The sequence below is a fragment of the Lepidochelys kempii genome, chromosome 11 (assembly GCF_965140265.1).
Source record: "Lepidochelys kempii isolate rLepKem1 chromosome 11, rLepKem1.hap2, whole genome shotgun sequence".
Lineage (NCBI taxonomy): Eukaryota > Metazoa > Chordata > Testudines > Cheloniidae > Lepidochelys > Lepidochelys kempii.
The window spans coordinates 38,771,624-38,794,340 of record NC_133266.1 but is presented as its reverse complement, the minus strand read 5'-3'; the positions used below and the strand labels follow the sequence as shown (position 1 = coordinate 38,794,340).

The 22,717-nt window shown below is 39.3% G+C and overlaps 1 protein-coding gene across 2 annotated transcripts; it reads left to right on the top strand.

The window, feature by feature from the left end:
• Positions 1-729: 729 nt before the first annotated feature.
• On the top strand, positions 730-22,336 carry FASTKD1 (FAST kinase domains 1). 2 transcript variants are annotated; one of them, XM_073305765.1, is made up of 16 exons: positions 730-928; positions 3,850-3,957; positions 4,171-4,648; positions 5,650-5,718; positions 6,863-6,988; positions 8,676-9,074; positions 10,430-10,540; positions 11,815-11,946; positions 13,864-14,350; positions 15,171-15,285; positions 16,164-16,292; positions 17,955-18,086; positions 18,627-18,740; positions 19,107-19,242; positions 20,625-20,739; positions 22,130-22,336. In XM_073305765.1, the coding sequence occupies exons 3-16, from the start codon at positions 4,314-4,316 to the stop codon at positions 22,217-22,219; spliced, it is 2,490 nt and encodes an 829-aa protein (XP_073161866.1). In that variant the 5' UTR covers positions 730-928; positions 3,850-3,957; positions 4,171-4,313; the 3' UTR covers positions 22,220-22,336. The 2 variants fall into 2 exon arrangements, with proteins under 2 accessions (XP_073161866.1, XP_073161867.1); XM_073305766.1 differs by lacking the exons at positions 730-928; positions 3,850-3,957 and having other exon boundaries at positions 4,624-4,648; positions 4,804-5,718; positions 22,130-22,334.
• Positions 22,337-22,717: the final 381 nt, after the last annotated feature.

Genomic DNA, 22,717 nt, shown 5'->3' with positions numbered 1-22,717 from the left:
CAGGGCTGCGGCGAGGCACAGAATGTGCCCCTCCAAAAGCAGGGAAATTTAAATTCCTGGACGAGCCTTTTTGTGTGTGTGTAAAACAACAGATATAATGACTTAGTACATCATGACTGCAACATATGTACAAGTTAAACATACTGTAGGGACATTTTGCTCTGTTAGTATAAACTCGAAGTCCAAAGATAAATGCTGAATAGAAAAGTATTTGGGGGAAAGAAAAACAAAAAAGGCATGATCATTTTTTATTGGAAAGTCTATTTCTTCTGTGTTCTCTGACTTTCACTGAGGTGGGTCATAGGGCATTTAAACTCTGCTCAGCTGAAGATAGAACTTGTTCTCTAAGGTGCCACAAGTCCTCCTTTTCAACTTGCCCAAAGTTTGCCCAGTAGAAGGAGTCCTACAGAATTGGCAGTTTATCATAGAGCTGTGGAGATGTCAGGGTTTGACCAGCTGAAGAAGCCAGAGTGCTTGTAGTTTGTCAGGAGCCTAACAAGGACTGCATGTAACTTGCATAAAACTGAATGGATTGCAGCCACTTTCTTCCCCAATAAAGAGAAGCTGTCCATGGGAACTACAACTCTCCCAGCATGCAATGCACCCAGTGGACACAAAGTCTATCGGTTAATGATCCGCCTTATTTCCAGGAGGAGAGACTACTGATCCCAGCATTCAATGCTCCCAGTCGGGCTGAGCGGCCCGTCTCGAGCATTGCATGCTGGGCGTCTAGTCCGCACTGCTCGAGGCTGGTCCTCAGGTTTCCGGGGCGGCTGGGGTGGCAGCTCGGTGTGTTCCCATCGCATCTTGGCAGTAGGACTGCAGAGCGAGGCGCGGTTGCCAGGCGTGAGCCCCCCGCAGGCGTGAGCCTGGGGGCTGAGGCGATGATCTTTTGCCATGTGGCTCCGAAGAGCCCGGGAGCGCCACGGTGAGTGGCCGGTCGCAGCCGCGTGGTTTTGCGCCTCCCTCCAGCTGTGCGCTGCCAGGGGGCTGGGTCCCTCAGGTTCCGGGTGGAAGCTGGTAACTGGGGGTTACTGAAGCGCTGGCAGACATTTCAGGAGGGAACCAGAGTAAAACTCCCCTCCCTTGGCTGGAGGGGGGTGAATGCACCCACATAGGTACCCTGGTCCGAGGAGGCCCCACAGGGGTCTCATGGGCACCCGCCTGCCCCCACGAGCATCGGCATGGCAGGGAGAGGGTCATCATACTCCCATGCCAGTTTTCGAAGATGTATAATGCTAAATCTGGAGGTGTTTTCATGGGGACAAAAAGACCTCTCTCTGACTTTTGGAGTTATCCCCCTTTCAGATTTTAAAATTCTGTTGCAAACCATGCAGAGGTTGAAGTACCTTAAAATTATATACAGTATTCATAAAATGGGAAGTGTTAGACCACCCAAATATAGGGCTAATTACTGTTCCTCCTGTAGTACTTGGCATACAGTCCTATACATAGATTCATCGCTCTTAAGGCCAGATGGGACCTTTACATCTTAGAAGTGCTGTATGAATACTTGTTGCCAGCATATTGAATTGCACATGGCAATAAACTGCATGAAGTTAGCAAACAGAAGGAAAAAAAGTTAGGTCATATTTTACCAACCTTGATGCTGCCTTGGCTATGACACAACTCAATAAAAGTAAAACAATTAGGTGATGAGGGAAATCCACCCTGTTGTATGTCTCTGATCTCAAAACAATAATGCACTGCTAAAAATGGTTTTTTGAATGTGCCTTATTAGTATGTTATTGGAGGACATATAAAGTTCATCCTTAACTGAGAACTTTGTGGTTCTTATTGGTTTATGAGCCAACTTTAAATGCTCAATATGTTTGTTTAATCTGTTCTGGGGTAATTTAAAGGAGTTTCTTGTCCTTTCAGTAAATCTTTTGTACAATACATAGAAAACTATGTAATAAGCCTGTTCTTTGAATAGGTTTTTGTGTGTTTGTTTTGACCAGTATATTTTTAAAGCTTATGGCAAAATAAATTTTACTCTGTACTTATTTTATTTCACTTCTCTTTGTAAAGAGTAACAATTGGAATTAATGTTGTCTTCTAGGATTTTTAAGAGCTTTGGGATAAATCATCTGCTTCAGTTAAAAGCCTACAGGAAGGAAAAAGTTTATTGGAAACTGTGCAGCTCCACCAGGCAGAGGTCCCAAGCCCTAGTCCTTGGGATGGAGGAATTTGTGGGTCTGCAGAGGAGCTGGGGGCATGGATGTTCTGAGCTCCATGGGGAAATCCTGTGGTACACAAAACATCTCCAGAGAAGGTCGTCATCCTCCTTTAACTCTCTTCCATGGGGCTAGTGACCTACTTTCCTTCTCGCTGTCTTGCAGCATAGCTTGTTAGCACATGAGGCAGAGCCTGTACTCGCCTCTACCCTGATCCTATGAAGGGTCAGGAAGTGTGGGAGTTATTACCGAAACCAACTAATTTCTTATTGTCTGAACTGAGGGAAATACTTAGTTTACAGTTATGTATTGCAGGTAACACAGATAAGGAAATGTTTTAAAAATTATTTTTAACCTGACAATGCACCTTTTAAGTGTTTGTGTGATGCTTTCTTAATTGTGTTGTAAAATTAGGCTAGGAAAATATCTGCATCAGTGTTAGTTGGCCAGCAAGATAATGGGGTTGTCCTAATTTTGATCTGTGCTCTCATTTTCTCAGAATGAAAGAAAAAATAATTTTCTGTTTCTTTAGATTGTTTACTTTATGTAGTTTAACAGGTCTGTGTAAACTCAGTCTCATCTTTTCTACTGAAAACCTGTCTCTCCTGAAGAGTAAATCAGTTTCCCCTTTTGAGTATCTGATTTTGTGTTTTTTTTTCCCACACAGAGAAACAAGGGAGAGAGAAACATTTTTTGAAAAATGGGAAAATGTGATTTTGTAAAATTACAAAAATTGTCAAATTGACCAGTGTAGTACTTAGAATGTTTTTAACTTATTTGTTGAAAACTACTAGATTTCCAGTTTACAATGTCTCTTTATCGAGTATTGGTCTGCATTTTAGCTTATTTCAGTTCCAGTAATAAAAGTCCTATGTTAAGAGGTCATAACTGGTATAAAAAGGCCTGCATCTCAAGGAAATGAGTAAGTGTGTTGCATTGCTTCTAGAAGGAAAAGTTCAACTACACTGGAGTTACTTTTTATGGACAAGGTTATATAAAAATAATCATAAAACTCTTTATAATATAGAGGTAGATCAGAATGAATGTTTTATAGAGATCAGTACAGTACAGAATGGATAGAAGAGATAAAAGTATTTGATAAAACTGGAGTAGAAAGGAAATTGAGGTAATAAAAAAATACTTAAAATGGTCTACAACTTGATAGCAGGGAAATTCCTGTCCCTTCTGATTTTTTTAAATTATTTTTTTGTTCGCTTTTTGTACAGAATACTTTATTTTGTGTTTAAATGGAACATAAATCATGACAGATTAATTTTCTTTGTTTCGTAGAATCCCAGGTTTGGAAGGGACCTCAGGAGGTCATGTAGTCCAACCCTCTATTTTTGCCCCAGATCCCTCAATGGCCCCCTCAAGGATTGAACTCACAACCTTGGGTTTAGCAGGCCAGTGCTCAAACCACTGAGTTATCCCTCCTCCCCATTTGTTTCCTTATGTGTGCACCAGCATCCATGATATCATGAATGTGTGCCACACTGAGAAAAGCATGTGATGGCTTTTGGAGGGTTTTTTGGGCTTTATTATTATTTTATTTTTTTAGTTAAAGGTGAACTACAAAAATGAAAATTGCAAGTGCTCCCATGTACCTTTGGAATAAGTTCACTACCACGTATGAACTGTTCAAAATAATGTATGAGTTTTCTTTCTTTTGTAGGACTGCTGTGTATTGCTGGCTTGGGTTTGGTGTGATTCCCAGTACGTGCTATGCTGGTGAAGTCAGACCTGCACCTGAAAAGCACTGAAGTCTGTTGATGGAAACAAGGTAAATCCTGTTTTTGGATGTCCAGTATGGGGGGAGCATTCACAGGAAGAATTTGGGCCTCACTTTAAGTCTGATGTATTAAGAAGAGAAATTAACTCAAATGTTTAAAAAGAAATAGTTTTAATTTTTAGCTCCTAATTATTAACTTACCTAACTGTCTTAAATCAGTACTATTACAGATACATTAGAATTCATTTATACCTCTTCCCACAGTGTCTATAAAAGATGCAAGAAAAACAAGTTTGTGCGTCTCAAAATGCCTCATCTTCTTGCTAATAGAAGCTGTTTATTATGAAAAGTGAAAGAGGAAAACATCTTTCTGGACATCTTAAAAGTAGCTTGTGGAGGTGACAAAAATGCTTTGTTTGAGGAATATTTACGCATTTGCACTGAGACGCTGCCAGTTTCGAACTCTGAGTAGTGACACGTTGCTGAGCCAGTTAAATAGCTGCACAACTGAAGATCAGGTCTTTGATCTTGTTGGAAAGAACAAAGCCAAATTATCTGAAAAACACGTTGGAAGTGCAATTAGTCTACTATGGAAATTTCAAAAGGAGAAGTCCCAACTGTTGAGGAATATTGACTATGTAAAAAATCATTCCCAGTTTCTTACTCTTCGCATTTTAGCTGAAAACAAGATAGAATTTATGGATAATGATCTCTTGGTGGATACGCTGTACAATGTATTGAGGTAAGCAGTAGAATATTAAATTTCATATAACCAATTTTAAATGAACCCTGTAAATTGCTTGTAAATATAATCTTAAACATTTTATTGTTCAGTTAAATAATATTGGCTTAGAAGTTAACTTTTTTGTCAACTTTTCTTCTTCTTGACTTTTATAGCCTTCTTCCAAAACTCATGACTGTACTCCTGGCTGTCATGCAAATTGGTCTCTTTAAGGTCCGTTAATATTCAGTCCATGTAATGAGTCTTTGGCATCTTTGGCATTGATTGTCTTCCATCCACAATGCTTGCAAGGGCCATCCTATCAATATAACTCTTGGATCTACGCTGGACAATGTAGCCTGGCCTCCCTCAATTTGTCTTCAGTTAGGGAAAACCACATTTTTGTTATCTTCTCTCATTTTAGTAATCATAGATTGTAACAGTACTAGGTACAAAATTCTCAGTCACAAATGTGGGTTTTTTTCAAGTTGATAGTGTCCATTGAACTATACTTTTACATTTGGTAACCTTAATGGAGATAACTGCTAATTTAATTTTTCCAGTGAGCAACATGTGTTTGTTTTAAAAATGAACAAACCTGACTATTTTGTATTATTTTGAAATGTATTAGGCTAAGCTTCTTTTATTTAATTTCTTTTATATAAATATATCCTTCCAGCCTTGTGATTAAAACACAAGGCTGAAAGTAAAGAGATCTGGGTTTTATCCTGTCCTAGCTTTGCCATACTGACGGTGAGACTTTAGACAAGTCACTTAATGTCTCTGTGCCTCAGTTTCCCCATGTGTAAAATGGGAATACTTATCTACATCACAGGGGTGTTATGATGCTTAATCCATTAACATTTGTAATGTGCAATTAGACCTTTGGTTGGAAGGTGCCATAGAAATGCAAATTATTACTGAATATAACTCTCTTACTAGAGTCTGTGTAGCTCTTTTAAAGCATATGTTAAGAGTTATGCACCTCTGCCTGGTTTGTCTTGTCTTTAATCATTATGAAGGTTCACTGTTGAGGCCCATGATTCTCTGGTAGAAGAGCTGGTCATGGAAGCATGGAGAAGATTAGAAAGGCAAGTATTATGCTATTCTACCTCCAGAGAGAAGTAAATTACAAGCATGTTCAGCTTGAGTTAATGTCTATAAAAGTTCTCTCACACGGTGCTTACTAGAGTTTTAGACATTATCTAAGTATTTTATATCATTATTTTAAACCTCAACTATCTTTTTGGATTGTCTCCTCTTTTGAACTGGTTTTGTTTTGTTAACATAATCAAGCTTTGAGTATTGATGGAGTTTTGAATTGCAGGTGGCCAATGGAGGTGCTTAGATACTAAACAATAGAGGCTGTTGTATCTAGATGAATAAATGCAGATTTAAGATTATATTTAGATGTGTGAACACATACACCACCGACAAAGGAAATTCAAAGAGGGCATACATGCAGTTTTGTATTGATAAATAAAGCAGGGATATGCTTCTTGTCCTGCTCTTTAATGGTGGATATATCCCTCTCCTCCTCACCATCTTAATTTTGGAAAAGACTTTTAGTATAGAACCCTAGTATTTTTCCTTCTTTGCATTTGTGTTTATTTTGAGATTGCATTTTTTGTTCCTCTGTCCCTGGGTGAATGCAGGGGTTGGCATCACTCTCTTCTGTTGTCACCAACAGGACAGAATAGTCTGTCCCAGCCTACTAACTAAGACACACTGACAGGCTAGTGAAAAGCCAGTACTGCATACTAATACCCACACCAGGTGACTTTCAGATTCACTTCAGCAACATTTATTCAACATGGCAGCAGTTTACTGCATGATAGAATAATCTTAACCACTCCACTACAGTGGCCTTACTAAACCTAGGAACTCCTTCTGTACTTTACCAGACTGTGTACACACGCTTCTTATTGTCTTATTTTGATATGAAAATCAAATTTTTTAAGGTTTAGGTTTTTAAGCTGTTCAGAACTCTCTCCTTATGGACTTCTGTTTTATTTTGGTTGAGGCATGAATGTTACTAGGGGATGACCTATCAGGAAAGCAGTTTATATTGGTCTGATTTTGGGGGGAGGGAAGGGGCAGAGAGATTGTTTCTTAATTTTAAACTTCTGTCTACTTGCTAATTTAATTATTGTATTAGTTGTTTTACCTCCATGCTTTTATGGAAAGAAAAATAATGTTTACCGTTCAGTTTTCTTTTGTTTGATGTATCAACAGGTTTAGTCTGCCAACTCTATCTAAGTTTGCAATGTGTCTGAATGAACAACAGATATACGCTAGCCCTCTAACTGGCAAAATAGCTGATATTGTGAACGTGAACTTGGATTCTATACAAGACACAAGGTAATTCTGGTTCAATGAAGCTGAATAATATTAGATGCAATATGTACAGAATTATTATGCCTTGTTTATTCAATACTTTGACTTTTTATCAACTCTTCAAATTTTGGAGGAGGCAAATAATTGTACAATGGCATAGGGTCAGTCTTCATGGATGAATCCAGTCTGGGAAAATTTAGATAAGTCATCTTCTGAGTCTCTTTGGGGAAAACATGTGCAAAATTTGTTCAAGAATTTATTTGATCCTTTTACTGTCCACAGCTTGCTTAAAAGAGTAGTTTTATACTGTGCTAATGAAAAAGCAGGGGATATTACTGTACCCTAATTCTGAGTCTTACCTTGCCTTTTCTGAGGTTTTAGACCAGAGGTGGGCAAAATATGGGCCGGATCCAGCCTATCTAACATTTCTGTCCGGCCTCCTCTGCCCCCTCACAATCTCTGAGTCCCTGCTGCTAAAAGTCCCACAGTGCAGCAGGGCACTCAGGTAGGCTGCCTGCCTGCCATGGCCTCACGTCGCTTGTGGAACTGGCTGCTGCTGACACATTTCTGCGAGCCAGCTGCAGCCACTTCTGGAAGTGGTGTGGGGCCACGGCATGCAGGCAGCCTCCCTGAGCCCTGCTGTGCTGCCAGCTGGGAGTTGCCTGTGGTAAGCACCTCCCAACCAGAGCCTTCATCCCCACCTGCACCCTAACCCCCTGCCCCAGGTTAGAACCCCCTCCTGCACCCAAATTCCCTCCCAGACCCTGCGCCCCCTCCTGCACTCCAATCCCCAACCCAAAGCTTCTTCCTGCACCAAACTCCCTCCCAGAGCCCACACCCCTCACCCTCTCCTGCACCCCAACACTCTGCACCAGCCCAGAGCTCCCTCCTGCACCCAAACTCCCTCCCAGACTCTGAACCCCTCCATTAATATAGTAGAAATGTGCAGCCCATGACAACTTACCAAAATTCGTGGAGTTGCCCCCCTGTGAAAATTATTGCCCACCCCTGTTTTAGACTCAAGTAAACAGCAGGGGATATGATATCTCCTGCCCTGAGAATGGTAGTTTTTCAAAAATGGAGTTGAAGCTAAATCGAACACTAATGGCCACTGAGAATAGTAATAATGATGCTCTCTATTTGTTTCGCATTTTTCTTCTTCAGAGCACTTACAAAATTTAAGTAACTAATCTTCAAAACATCCCTTATGTTGGACAGCTTTTGTGTTCTGGACTTACTGACCTTGAGGGTAGTCAGTTCACCAAAGGTCTACCTAGGATATGGAGAAGAGGAGAAAGGCCACGTCTCTTTCTTAATTTTCAACTCCCCCTTGAGAACTGATTTGTGTATTTTAATTTTCTTTGAGCCCAAGCTTTTGCAGTTTTTATCATCAGACATGACATAGGTTCATCCCAAGCAGTTTACATCTGCAAACGGTCTGTTTCCTTATAGCAGAAAAATCCCAACTTTTTTATGAATCCCAGCAGAAACAGAATTTTTCTTCATTTTGCTTTAATGGAGAAAATATTTTTTCGCTCAGCCCTACTTTTCAGGTTGGATTTTAAATAGCCTTCAAAAAGAGAACTTCTGCAACATTCTCCATAAAGCCTTTTCCTTGTCCATTTTCTGATTTAGTTAGTTATTTCTAAAAACGTTGTTAGGTTTTTTTAAAGCTCAGTGTGTAAGTGTAAAATTTCTTGAATGTTTTTAGGGTCCTGTCGGTTTTGATGATCAATATATCTGGTGTTATCTCACAGAGTTTTCGAGAACGATTAATACAAAAGGCTGAACTTCTGTTGGAAACAGTGAATTTCATCCATTTCAACCACGCCAGAAGGATGGTGCAGTTTCTTCGAAATGTCAGACTAACTTACCGTCCATTGCTGGAAAAATGCAATAAGGTTTTCCTTGAGAATCCCAGTCAGCTTGATCTAGAGAACATCAGTCTTATCCTTGGACTATACCAGTCATTACAGTTTAACAACACTGAATTCCGATTAGTCATTAAACAGAAGCTAACTGAAACTATTGATGATTGTAACAATCCTATGAGTTTCACAAAATTATTTGCTGCTCTAGGGCCTATGGCAGGACCAGAAGTACGAGAACGGTAAGTTTAGCCCTATTTACATCTTATTTATGCCTAGTGTGTGTGTACACACGTGCTCCCTCACACAAACTAGTACCTAATAGGATTACTGAAACTAAGACTTTAAATGTTTAAAGCTATACAAATCTTGAGTTTTCCCCATGCTCAGTATGCTATTAAAATGGATCCTTGTCTGGCCTGCTACTCTGTGTTATCCATGAGCAGAGAAGCAATTTTTTTCTAGTTGGCTTAATTTAGATTGCAAATTTGTTGTTACGTTGTGATTCAATATTGTAACAGTTTGTCCCAAAAGCTGTTGTCTGGAAGGTGGAAGGGCAACACTGCTACACAGCCCCGTCCCCATAGCTTCATTACTAAGGCTGTGGTCCTGCCCTCCACTTGGAATGGAAGTGGCAAGGCCTAAGAAATTGGGACAGCAAAATGTGTGTCTTCTCTTTACACGAGAATCACAGCAGCCTGGAGTACCTACTCCCCATTCTGTGCTGGAGAAGCAGAGGTTACAGCAGGAGACCTTCCAGTACTTATCCCAGCTGCTGGGTTGTAACTGGGCGCAGGGACTGGTTCTGTCTGCTCTTCTCATGCTACATACAGTCCCGGGGGGGGGCGGAGGAGGCAGCGGGGGACTCTGCGAAGCATTGTTTCAAGCCGTCTGCAAACTCAGGCAAACTATTACATTTGGTCAGATTTTCAAACTTTCTTTGCTGTCATAAGCTAGACTTCAAATGAAAGTTGAGATTTTGGTGTGTGGGGTTGTGCCCCCTTGCAGCAACTGTCCTGCAAATGACAGTGGTTAGCTGTGCTCATGTAGACTTGTTGGTCTATGATAGAGAGTTTCTGGGCCAAACTGGTGCCAACAAAGTGGTTCTCTATTTGACCAGATTGTGCAAAAAAATTAAGTTTGGAAATTCATTGGCAGACTGATTTTGAATAATTTAACACTCTTATGTCCTCTAAAACCAGTTTAAGTCAGTGCTAGATCCCATTATAAAGAGCGTAGCATACTGGTTAACAGTGACTCACTCTTAGCCTCCTTTTAAATTTTTTTTTTCTTCTTCTTACAGAAGTAGACCATTTGCTGGCTTCTAGAATGATTTCAAATCATGTGCCCACCATGTACTCTTTCATCTTTTACCCAGTTGTTTATGCTTTTTTTACCCAACTGTGCTGAGGGAGGAAATAAAAAAATGAGGGTCTTTATTTTGAAGGAGTTTGTTTCCATTATTTTCTACTATAGTTCCCACAGTACAAATCTCTTTTCCCTCCTTCTTCAGACAAATGTGATTACTGTATTCTCCTCTATTACACAGGAGAATTGTTGGAAACTAGCAAAATGCATCTTTTCTCTTACTTTTCAGGTTAATAGCAACTGCGCTACTAATGGTGGAAGAATTTAACTGTCACCAAGCATTAGTAGTAGTGGAAACGATGGAAGAAATGGAATGTAGAAATTCACATCTGATTAAAAAGTAAATTTTTCTAATAATAATACAACATTATATTGAATTCTCGTTGTAAGCAGTTTTCACTTCCTACAGAAAAATACTCAGGCATCCTCACATATGAGGCAGAATTGTGCTCAAATTTGAGGAGGGTTGGAAGTGGAAGCTGATAAAGCCAGGATATATTGCAGTGTATATATGCTATGCTTGTGTTTCTTAGTTATGTTGTCACAGCTGGACCCAAAGTGATTCAGTTAGTTCAGGATATTTCTTTGAAATACATGTGGTCTCACCAAATTGACAATAACATCCTGAGCTAGTTTATGAATATGTGATATCTCTCAGGCTCTCTGATCTGTTGTACAATACAGACACTCAATTCAGAATACATACATATGACAAGCTGCATTGGCCCTGCCCTGTCTGGTGCAAAAAAGGAGCTGATAGGAACTCAGGCTCATATAGGTGCTGCAGGGAGGATCTGTAACAGCAGCTGTTCCAGGAACTGTGAGGAGGAGAGTGCCTGAGAAAAGGCTGTGGTCTGATCCCAGGCCTGTCCATCTGGGTTAAGAAACCCAGATCAGGAGGAATATTTTGGTATATTCTGATGTTTTGTTAAGTGTTCTGTAACAAACACACTGATCCTGCACATTTGACTAGCTGATCTGGTTTTCTGCTGAATTTTTTTCTCCAGTTTATCAGACTCTATTTTGAATTATTAGTTCATGTATCCAACCAAGCCAGATCCTCTCTTAGTGTAAACTAGTATAGTTTCACTGAAGTTGATGAAGCTATTCCAGCTTATGCCATTCAAGTATCTGGTCCACTGATTCTTATTCTCTAAATTTAACTGACAAAGTAAAAGGTCAGCACATATTTTCCTTGTTAGAGCAGTAGGAGGCGGTCTTAGTACTTCATAGTGATAGTTGAAACCATTTGGCCTAAACAAATCTTCGTAAGATTAAACAATGGAGAGGCGCCTCAGAGCAAGGCCAGAGGTCTGACCGCGTCAGACCTTACATTATAGAGATAATACAGGACTAACACTGATTAGTTGCCAGTCTCTGAGGCTCCGATCCTACAATTCAGTATGCACAGATGGACTGCTGCATCTGTACAGAGCTCCATCGAAGTCAATTGGGCTTCATGTGGATGCTGCAGTTCACCCACGCGCAACAAATTGTACGATCTTAGGTGTTGCCTAAGAGATGTCTTGTTCATGATGTAAGAAGTTCCTCTGTGATGTTTTTCCACAAAATTATAATGAAGGAATTGATCCTTATCTTTCTCATTGGTTTCAGAATTGCTTCTCTTCTACATAAGTACTTGGATAAGTACAAGCCAGTAGAGTTGGCAAAAATAACACAAGCTTTGGTGCTCCTGCATTGCCAAAATGCAGAGCTTTACACCAAATTAAGAAGATTGGTAGTTGGGTGCGTATTCTTTTTGTAAATATAACTTGATTATTACATTAAACAATTGTTACTTCACAATTGTATACAACTTGTTAGATCTTAATGTTTTACTAACAATTAAACTGTTGTAGGAATTCAAGTCTAAAAAAGCACATGAACTTTAGGATGGGAAGTGAATGTGGTTTAGACTCTAGACATAGTATTGATCTATGTAATAAATATGATCTCCATTGAATATAAGAATGGGCAAGGAGTCTTCTTACACTGGAACTCTAGAATAGGTGGCATTCCAGCAAGATCGTTGATAGCTGTTACTTTGATTTTATTAGTGTTTGTGGGAAGAGATGATGAAAGGGGCATTTCTGCCTGGAGAAATGCCTAAAAATAATCCATTTTTGAGAAGTAGGGACTCCGGTGTCAGCCCAAATGAAAGAGAAAGGAGCACAAATTAGGGTATTCTTCTTTAATTGGGGAACCTCATGCGCGTGGCCAAGTTGCTGTGCCATAGTTAACCCAAACAAAGCTAAGGGGGTTTAATGACTCTGAATAGTTCATGTTGGGGGACTATTGCTCCATTGACAAGGAGACCCTTTTAGGAGCCACAGAAAAGGAGCTCTCCCGCAATGGCTTCCCCCCATTGACCTTCCTGTGGGGGGAAGGAGCTCAGTCTGAATGGCTTGTTGGGGATAAGGGTGTCTCTACGTCCCTAACACACTGTCCAAGGTTCCTCTTGGAAAGGCCGGGAAAAGGTTAATTTCATTTCTCATAATCCAAAAGATTTCTCTTCCTTCTCCTGCAATGTTGATACAGTAGGGGTATCCCTGGCAAAGGATGTGTTAATTCCTGACAAGGGGGCTTTTTCCCCCAGAGGACCCAACAGACAGGAAAATAAAAGCTGCCCTTAGAAGGGACATCTAAGTTTTATCAGCAACCCTTAGAGCCTCATTGACTGAATTAGCTTCTCTGTGCCTTCCTCCCTCTTCCACTACTAGGAAGAGTGATTCAGAAGATGATAGAGGAGAAAGGGACTATCCTCGTCATCATCCCAGACTGATAAAGAAGGCTGTGATACTCAGACGTAGTGCAGGTGTTGGAAAGTTCTCTTCTCTGTCTCTTCAAGTAGGCACGATCTCCTCTCTAAGGGCCTGCTCTTGCATCTCAGGCAAGACTATTTGAGCCTGGCAGTTTTATATCTGAGTGGCAAATCTGAGATATTTCTGTTACGTAATATGGTTAGGCGCTTTATGAAGTCTTCCACCCTCTTGGTCTATGCAGCTATTTGGACAGAATTCTTCTACTAGTATCAAGATAGACCAACCCTAAAAACAGGCATCCCGGCTCATCTGAATTTCTTAGAGGATGGTTTAAATTTCACATGCCAAGAAAAGAAAATTTATCTGATGACTTCATTTTCTCCAATTAACACTATACCTCTCTCCTTCCTTCAGCATGTAGCTTAGTCCCATTGCCTCAGCTTCGTCTTAGATCCTCTGCAATGTGGCTTCCACTATTTCCACACCAAGGAGATGGCTCTATTGACCTCCAATTGATCAGCCTGAGAGCTTCTTTTCTTTTCACGTTTCATAATCTGCTTGCATTTAAATAGTGCTTCCTGTTCTCTGCTTCTTAGGCTTTCATGCCTCTGTTTTCACCTGCTCTGGTTCAGGTGATTCTATAGCGGTAGTTTTGGTGACAGATATTAGTGAGTAAAGTGGCAGGAAAATGTTGGTCTCACAATAAATAAGACAGTAGTCAATGCTTTGAGCTTTTACCACATTGTTGTTGTCATTATTGCAAGCTTCTGAAATGTAGATGGCTAATGTGGTTAATGCTTTATTTTTCAAATAGAATTTATATTTACATAATTTATATGCTATTTTTATCCATAAATTATATTTGTCAGTACTGATGGTTTTTCTTTCCCCTTTCTTCCAGCTATTTACAAGTTAATGTTATACCCAGTGACATTTCTATGCTAACTCGTGTTCTGTCCATGCTTCCTTCTTCTCAAGTGGATGAAGTAGTGATTAACAGAGTTGATGCAATTTTGCCTCAGTGCAACTTAAGTGATTTGAATGCCTTTGCTACAGCTCTTGTCAGATGGGTTCGTCATGATCAGTCACATCAGCAAAGCACTTCTGGACCAGGTGCGAAGCTTCTGCAAAAATTAAGTAACTGCGGGCATCAGAGACTTCAAAAAGCCAGTGACATGGATCTGTTGCTGGAAGAACTTAGATATATATCTGGAGAATGGTTTGAAGAAATACTTGTTGAAGAAACAATGAATACTTGTCAGCGCTTGATGGACCAGATTACATGGATGAATGTACTAGAATTTTCATCTTTTTTCGTCAAAACAAACTACCGCTCTACTCCATTACTTGATAGAATAGCTTCTGTGGCAGTTCAACATATAAGCAAGGTATTGATGATACTTCAGGTGTTAACTATAATTTTAGTATGTCAGATGAGATATGTTCATTTTTAGAAGTTTGGCTTCTGATGGTATGATCATATGTGTTGCCTTTTTCCTATAATATTTTTATTACAGTGCAGTGAGTGTTATTTCTCCTCTTCGAATGGCTTTGTAAATTATTTAGTAATGGCTGGAAAGAATCAGATTAACATAATGGTGGGAATGGGATAAAAGACACAGGAGACCTACCGATTTCAAACCTGTTAATTGGCAGTTCTAGAGGTTTTACTCTACTTCAGGTGTGAAATAGAGGAGGTTTTACTCCCAGAATGAAAATTTTCCTGAAAAAGGATTGTCCTTTCTAAGAGGACAGATGAGTTAGTCTCCTTTTCAACTGAGTTGTCAATACAGTATCTCCTGGGGAGACTCTGACAGTCTTAAACCTAATGTATTTTTACTGGTCTTGTGGTACTAAGATGAAGCTAGAAGATTTTAGACAATGAAGCTGGGCATGTCTCTGATTTTGGAAAGAAGAGAATAATGTTTATATTGCTATAGCTATCTGCTCCTACTTTTGCCCTGACGCAGAGACTTTAATTTCAATACTTCCAAATATTATTCATCTGTTTTGTATATTTTAAAATATTTGTATGCTGTAAAATCTGAGGAGCAAAGGAAATCATTGGAATTTAAAAGTAGTCCATGTACTCTAGGTCTTCTGCTTCTGAATTAGTTACAAACCTCTTCGTTACAATGCAACATCAGGCTGTGTTGAAATTGATTCTTTTTCACTCTTCAAATGGTTATTTTAAAATTTCTTATCCAGATCCATCCTTCTGGAACATATGCTATTCTCCTCCCCTTCACTATTATGAATTATGATCCTCCTCAAAGTGAAGAGTTCTTTGAGACTTGCATCCAACATTTTAGCTCTCATTTAGGTAAGTAATGTGTAGGTAGGTAACGGTAGGTAAGTGATGGTAGGTAATTGTGTCAGTTACTGTTTTTCCAGGGCACAAATTTAGGTACACTTGAGAAAAATGGGAATTGGATGGCTATTGAAACATATGGATTAATTTTCTTTTCTTTTTTCTAAGTAATGTTCTGCAGAATTCATTGTGTGTTTCCATGAAAGTTCACAGCCTTATTTCAGCCTTCAGAAATCGCTCTTGCTATGGGACTAAGAATATATCTTGAATTGTTGTACAAAGAAAGTGAGAATTTAAATTAGCTGATATTCATGTGGATAAATGGAAAATCCTGTAAAAATAATTACTGTGGCCTTTCCTAAAGGGACTGGAATCAGTCCCTTAATTATTTGGGGGAGAGGAAAGATCTTGATGTTGATTACCAGAAGATAGTGAAGCAGGAAAAGATGAATAAAGACAGATTTCTTGGCTGATAGAATAGTTTGAGAGTTGTATGAAAGATTGCCATGTAATGTAGTACCTTGCTATTATCTCTTCTAAGACTAGTCAGTTTCTTTCTGCAGAGAATATGCCATAATTAGGCCAGGCTTTTGTGGAGTAGGAGAGGCACAGTTCCACTTGGCTGGTGTGACAAGCCTCGCTACTAGGAACAATATATTTTACAACACAAACTGAAATTTACTGTGTTAGAGTTTTACAGCCCTCACTGGGCAAACTGGAGAAGCAATGGGCATGTGCAAGTCCGTGTGTGTGTATTTAACTCCAATCGATAGTAATGGGAGTCAGGCATGTTAATGGATGGAAGAATAGAGCTCATTAGACAATTTTCATTAGACTTTTTACACATGTATGTAATACATCCATATAAATATATGTTTTGGTTTTTAAAGGTTGTTTTGAGCCTCACCTCTTGGTGCTGCTTGGTTACTCCTTGGCTGTTGCTGAATATTTTCCTCCAGCCCTGATAAACGCAATATTTAATGTTGATTTCCTAGCCAAACTGGATGCCCAGCTTGAAAGTAGGTATTTATCCCTTAGTTTTTTATTATGCTTTTTATAAAGACTGTAAAGCTTTATGAAATACCTTTTACATTGTAAATGATCCCAAATCAGTAACCAAGTAGATTGTAGATTTAAAAAAAAAAAAACTGTTACATTGAAACTCCAGTAACTACAGTCTCTTTTTCCTTTTACTTAAGGCCGGCTTTGAGATGTGCTGAGCTCATTCTATGCAAGGGCGCTTAGCACCTCTCAGGATCAAGCTTTTTATATACTAAATCCTAAATTTCTATTTCCTCTGCAAAATCTTATTACATGAGCAGGACAGGAAGTGCTGTTTTCTGCTCTTTTCTGTCATGATGTTGTTGGTTGAGGTAGGGAAAACATGAACTCCTGTCTTGGCTAGTCAGTAAAGGAGGAGTGTCTTTTCAAATATTTTCTCTTGAATTTCAAGTATATTTTCATTTTAAGTCTTAATCTCATCTGCTCAACCAGCTGGCAAATCTGCCAACTAGCAAACAGGCTCTTCCTGTAACAGAGTGAGTTTGATACTACTAAGAATGCAATGGTTTGGGGAGATGTTTTATATTTTAATCAACCTGCTAAATTGTACCATAGTTAGTCTGTGTAGCTATCTATTTCTATTTTTACCCTTGTGCTCCTTCCCCCATCCTCTCTGTTGATTTGCTACACACACTTGTTGCATCTTATCTAAAGTTAGGCCCTATCCTGCAAAGAATGATTGTTGTTTCACAACACCTAGTTAAAGTATCTGTGTTACGTAAGGAAAGACTGACTTTTATAAAGTTTGTTCTTCAAAAAGTTCTTTGCCTTTTAGACTAACACCTAGATTGTAACCAGTTATAAACATTGCAAATTAAATTATTTTGCTTACTTTTGTCTGATTTAACTAAATTAATTATGTAGGATGTGGTACAAAATGGTGTGGTAGATAAGTATGCTAATATAGAAATTGAATTACTTCTAAATAATTGAGTCTTCCTGGAAAACACTTTTCCAAATACAACTTGATTCAGGTGATGGTTGGAATCCTTGGTGGAAAGGAGTGGGGAAATCAGTGTATTGGTTTTAAAAGACATAGTGGGAATCTGAGCATCATCAAGCATTTTGTTTAGGCTTTGTTTGCAGTTAGTTTGTCCTCGTATTAGAGTTCACATAAAATTTTCAGAGTGGTTATTCATTTCCCAGACCCAGTTTCTGTTTTGAAATAAATTATATTACTGCAGGAATCTTACAAGAATACTGTCACATGTATTGCTCAGGAAATAGTGTGGAGGTTTTGTCCACAATAGAAGACTTCCCCCAGACTTTCTCTCTCTGAAACCAAAGGAGTGAGCGCTAGTTCCAAACTTTGATTCCGTTCCCCCATACACACTTTGCTACAACTAGGCTGCTGGGCTGGCCCCCTGCCATTTAGTGAAGAGCTGATGGGTAGGAAATTCAGAAGAGATGTTTTGAATGGCTGTATTTTTCTGATGCCTTATTGTTGAATAAAAAGAGAAGGAAAAAATTCCAGTTGAGGGGTTTCCATATTCTGTGTAAGATTCTGAACGTAAGTGCATTAATGCACTGCTAGCTGAAAGGCAATTTCTCCATTAATTAAGTAGCCATTTTGAATGCCCTCCAGACTTCCTGTGTTCCAGCTGACTTTTTAAATTCAGCCCTACCAGATTCCTTAAATTGGAGGGTCCGGTTACGCCTGATGGAATTGAACAGAGCCGTGTGTCTGGAATGCCCTGAGTTTCAGATCCCTTGGTTTCATGAGCGCTATTGTCAGCAGATGCAACGTAAAGGTCAGTATTTTAGGAGCAGCAACGCCATTACTGTTGTTAGTTATGGAGGACCAACAGTTTGGTGGGTGCTACATTTCTTGTAGCATTTTAATGGGATTATTTATTAGCATACTATAAAAGCTGATAACTGAATGTAATACTTAGCACAAAAAGAAGTCAGATGAGACCTTAAAAATGGATGTCCTGTCTGTCCTGCATTGATGTGAAAATATCCTGTGGCAGTACCTGTACAAAGTAAAGGTTTACTCCAGTGTGCTTGGGCAAAATTTGCCCTCCCCCTTACCTTGTTGTGGTATGTGCCATTTATGCACCTGGCTGCCACTCTTCTCCTCAAAGGTAGTGGAGCTGCATGTAGGTTGTGAAAGGTTAGCTTACAAAAGTAGAACACCACCAACCTTAGTGTTCTGCAGAAATGCTTTCATCCCACAGTCTGTTTTGGGATATCTAGTGTAATGATTGCAGTTTACTGTGACACTATTTTTATTTCAAGCCTGCAGGCCTGTATGTTGATGCTCTAATTTGTCCATTTTGCTTTTGTAGGCAATGGCAGCACAAATACAGCACAACAGCAGATTCATAGAATGCTGGGGGAGATCTTGGGAGGAAGCCAGAATGCAAAAGTATCTGTTCTCACGCCTTACTACTATGGAATAGGTGGGTGGTTAACCAGGTTGGTGGAAATAGCCTTGGATCCACTAGTCCACAGTTAATTCCTGTAGGGGTTATTATAGGCCTGAGTCTTCTCCCTAACTCCATTGCTATATAATATCTGAAAATTGTGCCCCAAATGTCTAAGTATAATAAGTCATCCAGCAGAATGTTGCTATTTTGGAAACTGGATACAAAGTGGGTCTGAAAAAAGGCCCCACAACTGACTTTGCCCTATATAATACAAATAATATTTGTTAACTCCAGTGATAACGGTAACTTAGTTTTTCTTAAAATAAATGTTCTAGATAGTAAATCAGATCCATTTTCCTCCTATATTGATTAGTGTACTGGGTTATTGCATTTTCTTAGATTTTGAATGCATTCTGGATAAAAACAAAAAGCCTCTTCCCTATATGGATCAGAGTATAGTTTTGGCTGACTTAGTGCAGTGGGGACCAGACATCCAGCTCCTGGGGAAGAAGGGGCTACCACCGGGAGCACAGAGGTTAGTACATGGTTTTCTATACATTAGATTTTGCTAAGTAGATGAACCAAGTTTGTATATTCAGGCTTTTTCTTACCCTTCATGCTGGCTGTGGCGTCTCTTTTTAATACACACATCACACCTCCTGTGATTAGAAGTGGTATTGAGTGTGAGGCAGGAGAGACAACTGTTCCTTGTGAACACCTGATATCAGTATGTCCCCAACTCTTTTTTTTTTTTACCCCTCTTATTTGGAAAGTAAGAAATCAAAGTCTCTTTGGCCATTTGTAGGTGCACTGAATGGCTGTGATGCAGAAATTTAGCCATACAGCCCTGACTTCTCAAAGGCTATTTCTTTGCAGACCTCGTGCAACTGCTGTTGAACCTAGTGAAGTTGCAGGTGTGGAGAACCTAAAAGGATGAGGGCCTTATCCTCAGTGCCTCAGCATCCCCCCTGTAAAATGCAGCTACAACTCACCCAGAGGACAGCGCCAGGCTGTGGAGGGTTAAGAATTGTAGATGAGCTTTAGCATTCTCAGATGTAAAGGACAAAAAAAAGTATTTGGCTCTAAAAAGTCAGTCAACAGTCACCACAGCAGTATCTGAGATGCTAAACCTTTGCCTTGTGCTGGTCTTGTTGAGAAACAGACACGTGATAACTGTTAATAAACACTGACTTTTCAATGGCAACAGCACACTCTAATTAGAAGTCGCTTCCAAAAAATGTGCATGTGCTCCCATTGGGTGAACACACCTGGCATCTTGTACATCTACGTGGTTTGATAATGGCAAAGCTGATAAGCTAGAAGGGCTTTTCCATCAGTAGTATTTTATTCTAAATGTAGCAACACATTTGCTCCTGAGCTTGAGCAGTTGATATTACACCTGTGCTGTGTTGGCTGCCTTTCCAAAGGCAGACTGGTTTCAAGTTGGCTGCCTTTTTAAGTCCTTCATGCCTATACTTAAGGCTTCCTCTTTGAACTTTGTCTTTAACAGTGTTTGTGCCGACAGCTTTCCTTTCAGGGATATTTTTACTATTCTGTATGTGCAAATCAGGTATTGCTTATACAAATCAGTAATTAAATGCACAAAAATTATGTAGGGAGATGCAACAAAAGTGTCGACCTTGAAAACGCTGGTTTGGCTGTTTTCCTGTTTTGCAACTACCAGAGGTGTAAAAGGGAAAAGCTTTTGGGAACCATCTAGAGTTCATATTTGTCTAGATAAATATGAAGAAAATTTAGTCTTGACTTAAAGAATGAGTTTAATTTTCTTTAAATTTTTAAACCTTAGTTTTCAAGTTATTCTAATGGTAGTCTGACTACAACTATTATAATTGAATAGGGGGAACATTACTAGACATCCTACTAATATTTGAAAGTAACTATTTTGTTTGTTAGCAGAATTGCTGTGGAGTTTCTGGATTCTAAAGCTTTTTGCAAAAATTCATATCACCTCAAAGGAGACACTGCAATGAAAAAGAGACACCTGGAAATTTTGGGGTACCAGGTGGTTCAGGTATGGTGCACACAATCTGTTATATCAATATCTTATATTTGGACTGGTGTTTACAATAGAATCCTCTAAGCTCTCCCCTTCAAAAACTTTATACAGTTTCTCTTTAACAGGAGAGGGCATATGTGGCAGAATGCTCTCTTGTATTTGCAGGGGATTCTCTAGGCTCTGTAACGTTGTTGGGGAAAGACAGTATTTTTCCCTACCAGGAGGAAATAGCTATGGAAAGTGTGTTGTCTAGTTCCTGTTCACTCGGACCAGCTGCAGCAAAACAAGGCAAATGATCTTGTATACCCTTCCTCCACTATAGCATAGTGGCTGCTTTGCCTCTGCTGCTCAAACAGAGGAAGTGAGGGATGTGCTACTCTCTTTGGAACGCAGCACTCCTTGGTAGATGACTGCTGCCTTCTAAAAGGAATGCCAGACTGGAACCACCTCTAAGTGGAGAGAAGCTCCATTTAAAAGGAGTGAAAGTCCATTGAAATACACTGAATCAATTTGGAAATTCTGCTCCACTTCAGTTCAAGTGGGGGCTTTCTACACTAGGCCCGCCTAATTCTCCACTAGTGCAGCTCCAGCAGTGGAAGTTGTGGGATAGACAAGGCATGGACGCTTACCACTGTGGTGTGTAGCCCAGACACAGTGATAAAAACACATGCCCTGCCTAAGCTACTGCTTCCACTGTTGCTACAAGAGGTGGAGCTGCCCCAGTGGAGGATTAGAGATCTAGGGTTATTATTCCTCCAAATTAGTGTCGACATACCCTAGAAGCAAAGCTTCACTATAAGCAGGTTCCACTCTAACTCTTGCTTCATCTACTGTAATTTGAAACAGAATCCAGTCCATGTGACTTACAGTTTTGTCCTTCAGACAGCTTGAATACCCTTAATTTTCTCCCTCTGGTATTCTTCTGACACTATATGTTACCCAATTTTTATCATGTCATTTCCTGTCTGAGGCAGTTTTTAAAATTTAAGGGTCAGATCCTCAGCTGGTGTAAATTGCCAGTTTATACAGTGGAGGATTTAGTCCTTAATTAGAAGTATTTTGACATTCGGACAGGAAATGACATGATGATGGAGCTATGCCAACTTACTCCACCTGAGCATCTGGTCCTTCATCTCTACTATTATTATATGAAAGCAAGCTGACTGTTACCAGGCAAATACATTTAGCATTAAGAAATTCCTAATATTAAAAATGAAGCATAGCCCATATAATGATCTTCAATCTTCCATATTTTATCTCCTATAACAATCTTCCATATCTTAAAATGGAGAGCATGGGTCTTAAATAAAAGGTGCCACGCATTGCATATGTGTATCTACTATGACACTGTGTCTAACAAGAAGAAATGTTAACAGTAAGTTACCGTGCAAACTCTGTCTTACAGATTCCTCACTTTGAATGGAATTCCATGGAGCTGTCATCAAAAGATGCATGGATGGAGTATCTAAAAAAGAATATATTTGAAACAAATTAATATAGAAGAGACAATCATGAATATATATTTTCATATAAACATTTAACTTTATCATGTAATATTAAATATTTTGTAACCTTAAGACATTTATTCTCCATTGAAATTTCTTTATAGGCTTGACTGAATAAGGCACTGGGAATCAGGAGATTAGAGACGTAATCCTGAGTTTATCAATGACTTGGCTGGTTGCAAAGGTCTAAAAAAGTGATAAAGTTAAATTTTACATTATTACCAAGTTATAGCTTGCAACCAACTGGGACTATGGCAGCTTGACCATAAAATGATACTACCACCTCCTCAGCAGGGATTGGGGAGGACACACAACATTTATCAAACAAAAATTTGGAAATGTTATTGCAGATACAGCATAAAATCCTTCAGAAATGAGGAATGCTTTTTGGTGTGTGACAAAATGGATAAAAAGAAGTGAATGCAGAATCTCACTAGTAGCACAGAAACATTGGGAATGCAAGAATCTTAACCAAACGTATTAAAGCA